The 6671-nt window shown below is 37.9% G+C and overlaps 1 protein-coding gene across 1 annotated transcript in view; it reads right to left on the reverse strand.

Annotated features, from left to right (window-relative positions):
• Positions 1–516: 516 nt before the first annotated feature.
• Positions 517–6671, reverse strand: part of OTC (ornithine transcarbamylase) — a 63671-nt gene continuing 57516 nt past the window's right edge. The window contains exon 10 of the mRNA XM_017507009.2: positions 517–869. Within this exon, the coding sequence (XP_017362498.1) occupies positions 810–869 (60 nt within the window). The 3' untranslated portion in view covers positions 517–809. The remainder of the gene's footprint in view (positions 870–6671) is intronic.

A 6671-nucleotide genomic window follows, 5' to 3' on the forward strand; every position in this document is an offset into this window, starting at 1 on the left:
TAGATTTATGGAAATATTCAGCATGTGGTGTGAGTAGATGCATAATAAGCACAGACGTGAAAAAAAAATTAACTTGCTCTTGCTGGAGAATTTGAACCTAAGAAAATGCTACTCTAGCTATCCATGGTTTTACCACTTACTAACAAAAGCTTCTTATGGCTTGTAACAGTAAGTATTCATTACAGAGAAGAGATGCATGCTCTTGAAGGACACCCCACTGCCACCTTCTCACAAGTTATTGGAAAAAACTTCAGAGTTTGGGCACAGTGATAGTTATTTTTTAAGAATTTCATTATTTGCCTCCATAAATGAATGTCTGTCTACCTCATTGGCCTGAACACTGTACCACATCTGCAAGATGAATCATTTGGCTTTCTAGTTGGTCCTGGGGGACAGGAACACAACCCACAGATTTACCAGTAGCTGACTGCCTAGTAAATGTTTACTTATAAATTAGTGTGGGTGATAATTTATTAAGGTAATAAGCATAGATTACATTTAATGGCTTAGACATTATACATTATGAACACAGTATTTTATGTTTAGTTGAAGTAAATGTATATGATAATGAATATGATACCTAAAAGTAACTTGGAATTTGTGAATTAGAGAGTTTAAACAAAGTGTTTATTACAGTGTATCAGCACTTAAGGGCTTCAGGAAAGTTTCACAATAGCAAAGCAATATCATACAGTTCACCCATACCATGTGTTAGGGATTTAATTTTTAGATTCTCTTCTGCTTTTCCCACAAACCAACTCATTCTGTTACTGAAGAACATTGCTTCTTTCTTGACAAGCATCACGACATCAAAATTTAAGCTTCTGGAGCTGAGGTGAGTAATCTGTCAGCAGGGACACCATGACAGCCTGATGACACAAGAAAGAAAGAAATGGATAAACATCAGTGACAGCCTGTTTAGGGACCTAGATAAGGTGAATTAGGTTTCAGCTTTGCAGGGTTACAGTTAAAATGTGTTTTCTCAAGAAAAAGGTAATAAAACAGTTCTGAACTAGTATCTATTTATTGGGGGAGGGTATAAATGAAGGTCAACAGAGATCAGACTGACTCAAATAGACACACTAACACCACATAATGAGGCCTCATTCCAGGACTGCAGGGTCACAGAGTTGAAATGAGATGCCACAGTGGTAGCCATGGCTGAATTTTCCAGTCATAAGTAAACCTAGGCATTGGCTAATTTTAGAGAAATACAATCTCTCCTATCCCAGATCCTTGTGTATATACTATGGTTTGATCACTCACAACCTAGAGAAGTTTAGGATGAATCAGATGTAGAGTAATCTGAGTAATGTCTGCTATCTGAAACTGGGTATTCCTGAAGGAGTATTATCTCTGTAGCTGAGTATACAGCTTCCCCTTGGTCTGTCAGCCACAAATGGTAATTTTCACTTTTATTCTTCCCAACCTCCACAAGAGTGACAATAATAATATCAGTAACAATGGTGAATATACTGATTGCTTACTAGGTATTAGATAAAATACTAAGTACCGTATCATGTATCAGTCAAGAAATATTTTTTTAAGCACTACGCCAGGAGCTTTAGTAAGCCAGAAGGAAATGTTCATGTATTATCTCATTCAATACAACAAAATTCTAAGGTAGCTTTTGTTATTATCATTTATAGAAGAGGAAATCAATCCTTGAGATGACAGTGCAGAACTGTGTTGGAACCCAGGTTTTCTCTGACTCTATTCTTTTTAAAAATTATTATTATTGATTGATAAATTATAATTTATACATTTACGGAGTTCAATGTGATGTTTTGATATATGTGTTAAATGTGCAATGATTAAATCAAGCTAATGAACATATCCATCACCATACTTACCTATCTTCTTTTATGGTGAGACATTTGACATTTACTCTCTAAATTATTGTGAAATATATATTATTATTGAGTATAATCATTCTGCTCTGTAATAGATCTCAAAACCTATTCTTTCTGTCTACCTGAAACTTTGTACCCTTTGATCAACAATTCACCATTATCTTCCTTCCCATCCCCTAGCCTCTGGTAATCATCATTCTACTCTCTACTTCTATGATTTCAACTATTTTAGAGTCCACATATAAGTGAGATCATGTAGTATTTGTCTTTCTGTGACTGGGTTATTTTACTTAGCATAATATCCACCAAAAAACCGTTAGAACTGATAAAGGAATTCAGTAAAATTGCAGAAAATAAAATCAACATACATAAATCAGTAGCATTCCTAATATACTAATAATGAGCTATCTGAAAAGAAAATTAAGAAAATAATCACATTTGCAATAGCAACAAAAAATTACTTAGGTATAGATTTAATCAAGAAGGTAAAAGACCTGTTTACTGAAAACTATAAAACACTGATGAAAGAAAATGAAGAAGACACAAATAAGTGGAATGATATCCCATGTTCATGGATTGAAAGAATTAATGTTGTAAAAATGTCCACATTACCCAAAGTGATCTACAGATTCAATGCAACCCCTATCAGAATTCCAATGTCATTTTTCACATAAATCAAAAATACAGTCTTTAAGTTTGTATGGAACCTCAAAGACCCCACATAGACAAAGTGATCTTGAACAAAAGGAACAAAGCTGGCAGCATCACACTCCGTGATTTTAAAACATGTTATAAAGATATTTTAATAAAAACAACATGGTACTGTCATAAAAACAGACATTAACGAATGAAACAGTGAGGAAAGCCCAGAAATGAACCCATATATTTGTCTTTCTGTGTCTTTTCTGTGACCATAAAAAGCAGTTTATGGTCAATTGCTTTTTGACAGAGGTGCCAAGAACACATAATGGGGAAAGGACAGTCTCTTCAGCAAATGGTATTGACAAAACTGGATATTCACATGCAGAAGAATAAAATTGGGCCCTTGTCTCACACCGTATACAAAAATCAACTCAAAATGGATTAAAGACTTAAATATAAGCTCTGAGGCTATAACACTACTGGAAGAAAACACAGGGAAAAACTCTGTCTTAGTCCGTTTTCATGCTGCTGATAAAGACACACCTGAGACTGGGACATTTACAAAGAAAAAGAGGTTTAATGGACTTACAGTTCCAATGGCTGGGGAGGCCTCACAATCATGGCAGAAGGCAAAAGGCACATCTCACATGGTGGCAGGCAAGAGAGGGAATGAGAGCCAAGCAAAAGGGGTTTTCACTTATAAAACTGTCAGATCTCATGAGACTTATTCAGTACCACGAGAACAGTAGGGGGGAAACTGCCTCTATGATTCAATTATCTCCCACCAGCTCCCTCCCACAACATGTGGGAATTATGGGAGCTACAATTCAAGATTTGGGTGGGTACACAACCAAACCATATCAAGCTCCGTAACATCGGTCTGGTAATTATTCACATATGACCCTGAAAACACAAGCAACAGAAACAAACGTAGACAAATCAAATTGCATCATACTAAAAAGCTTCTGCACAGCAAAAGAAACAATAAATAGAGTGAAGAGGCAATCCACAAAATGGGAGAAAATATTTGCAAACCGTATATCTGATAAGCGGTTAATCCAAAATATATAAGGAACTCAAACAACTAAATAGAAAACAAATAACCTAATTAAAGACGGGAGTGGTGGCTCACGCCTGTAATCTAAACACTTTGGAAGCCAAGGTGGGCAGATCACCTGAGGTCGGGAGTTCAAGACCAGCCTGACCAACATGTCGAAACCCCATCTTTATTTATTTAAAAAAAAAAAAAAAAAAGAAAAGAAATAACCTGATTAAAAAAATGGGCAAAGGACCTGAAGAGACATTTTTCCAAAGAAGACATACAAATCATCAACAAGTTCATGAAAAAATGCTGAGTATCACTAATTGTTAGGGAAATGTAAATTGAACCACAATGAGATATCACCACACACCTATTACAGTGGCTTTTATTTAAAAAGATGAAAGATAAGTGTTGACAAGAATGCAGAGTGAAGGACTCCTATACATTGTTGGTGGGAATCTAAATTAGTACATGATTCTCCCTGGGTCCTGAAAGCCTGGGGCGATAACTCCTCCCTCCTCAGGCCCAGTCCCAAGGCTCAAGACTACTTGCGCCAGCAGCAAGAGAGCAGAAGCCAGAAGAGGGCAGGCCAGAAGAGGGCTGGCCAGGAGATGAAGAGAGAGGCCGTCCGGGTAGCACGTAATAGTTATAGGAGACTGTAAAACCCCTGCCTTGCCCTCACTTAAGTTAAGCCGATGAACACATCCATCATTTTAGGCCTCAGCCTATCTGCACCCAGGTGCTCATTAAAACAGTGTGTTGCTCCACACCACCTTGTATTGTTTGTTGGCACACTCTCGGGGTTCAAACCATTTAGAGCCTTGCAGTGCAGCCATTATAAAAAATGGTATAGAGGTTCCCAAAAAACTAAAACTAGAACTCCCATATGATCCAGCAGTCCTATTTCCACAAACTATGTTCTAAACAGCAATTTCCTATATTGCCTTTAGGCTCCAAAAATGTATTGAGTCCATATTTAGAGTATGTGTCAGGCACACTTCTACATATAATAAAGAACATTAGAGACAGGATCGCTGCTTTCATGAAGAAGTTTTCATTGTAGTGGGGGGACTGGCAACAAGCAGACAAAAAATAGAAAAATATCAAGTAGTGCCATTACAAAATAAAATTTTAAAAGGAGATAAAGGAGCCTTGGGAACCGCTTAAGAGTGGATGGCGTGGGAAGTGCTCAACAGTAACGTTAAAAGTGATGTCTGAATGACAAGCAGGAACTAGTTCCCCAGGGAAAACTTTGTCATAAGAACGTCTACCGGGTAAAAACCATTGTAAACTTTTTAATGGGTTCCTGGGAACCCATCTCATTTTTTATTTGTTTTTAACTGTCTTTGGATTGTGTCAACCTTATTTCCAAGTGAAAACTTACAAATTCACCTTGGATTAGGATTGTCAGATTGAGTTCAATAAATAAACACGGACAGACAAGCAGTTAAATAACAATTTCAGATAACAACAAATATATTTTTTACTGTATGTTCTAAATATTGCATGAGACATACTTATACTAGAAATTATTCATTGTTTATCTAAAATTCAAATTTAACTGAGTGTCCTATATTATATCTGGCAACTCTAACTTGAGGAGAAGTAAATGACTATAAAATATTGTGAATTACATTCGCAATGGTGTTTTTGGTCTTAGTCATATGTGGAAACAGCGCTTTGAAGTGTCAGCTTTTTTTCTTTTTTCAGGGTCTCTTTAGGTTATTTTAGCTCTAGTGTAAAATGTATAGGCAGAGGAAAAACATCTGTCTACTTTTTGTGAGTCCTACTGCCTTATTAATCACTGAAAAATACAAAAGCAAGCTTCATGAGAAGGAAAGGGTGATTTTTGTTTTTAAACAAAGGGCTCCAAAGACCTGTGCACCAAGAAGAGAATGAAGCGATTAGTGGAGTGTTCTGAATAGCATTTCTGGAAATCTCTTAGCATGGAGGCCTTAAAAAGCTACTCTGAGTGCTGAAATAGTACACTTCTGCTTTAAAAATGCGACACCATTAAAGAACAAGCCCTTCATCCTGTTTTAGTTGTGTACTTTACATCAGTCATTACAGGCATCTCAGAACTGGAGGGCCACATTGTGGCTTTCCTTTCTTCTTTCATCCTGATTTTAAATCAAGTTTTAGGTATGGAAATTATTCTCTAGAGTAGTGTTGTCCAATAGAACTCTTGGCAGTGATGGAAGTGTTCGATGTCTGTGCTATCCAACGTAAATAATGTAGCCACCAGCCACATGTGGCTATTGAGCATTCGACAACTTGGTTAGTATAACTGAGAAACTGAATCTTCTTTCTTTCTTTCTTTCTTTTTCAGACAGAGTCTTGCTCTGTTGCCCAGGCTGGAGTGCAGTGGCATGATCTTGGCTTACTGCAACCTACACCTCCCAGGTTCAAGCAATTTTCCTGCCTCAGCCTCCCAAGTAGCTGGGATTACAGTTGTGCACCACCAGGCCCGGGTAATTTTTTTGTTTTGTATTTTTAGTAGTAACAGAGTTTCACCATGTTGGCCAGGCTGGTCTTGAACTCCTGACCTCAAGTGATCCCCCTGCTTCGGCCTCCCAGAGTGCTAGATTACAGTCATGAGCCACTGTGTCCACCCTGAATCTTCAATTTTGTAAAATTATAATTAGTTTAGTTTTAAAAAGCCACATGTGCCTACTGGCTACTGTATTGGATAGGGTAGTCTGGAGGAAGGCAAGTATTGTGCCCTTAGAACATCTTAGAAAAAGGTATCATAGTAGTGCTGAACCTAAAGTCCATTCTAAATAAGCTGTATAAGAATAATTTATTTGCAGCTGGGCACGGTGGCTCATGCCTGTAATCCTAGCACTTTGGAATGCCGAGGTGGGCAGATCACCTGAGGTTAGGAGTTTGAGACCAGCCTGGCCAACATAGCGAAACCTGTCTCTATTAAAAATACAAAAATTGGGCTGGGCGCGGTGGCTCATGCCTGTAATCCCAGCACTTTGGGAGGCCCAGGCGGGTGGAACACGAGGTCAAGAGATCAAGACCGTCCTGGTCAACATGGTGAAACCCCGTCTCTACTAAAAATACAAAAAATTAGCTGAGCATGGTGGCGTGTGCCTGTAATCCCAGCTACTCAGGAGGCTGAGGCAGGA

The sequence above is a fragment of the Cebus imitator genome, unplaced genomic scaffold (assembly GCF_001604975.1).
Source record: "Cebus imitator isolate Cc_AM_T3 unplaced genomic scaffold, Cebus_imitator-1.0 Scaffold366, whole genome shotgun sequence".
Classification (NCBI taxonomy): domain Eukaryota; kingdom Metazoa; phylum Chordata; class Mammalia; order Primates; family Cebidae; genus Cebus; species Cebus imitator.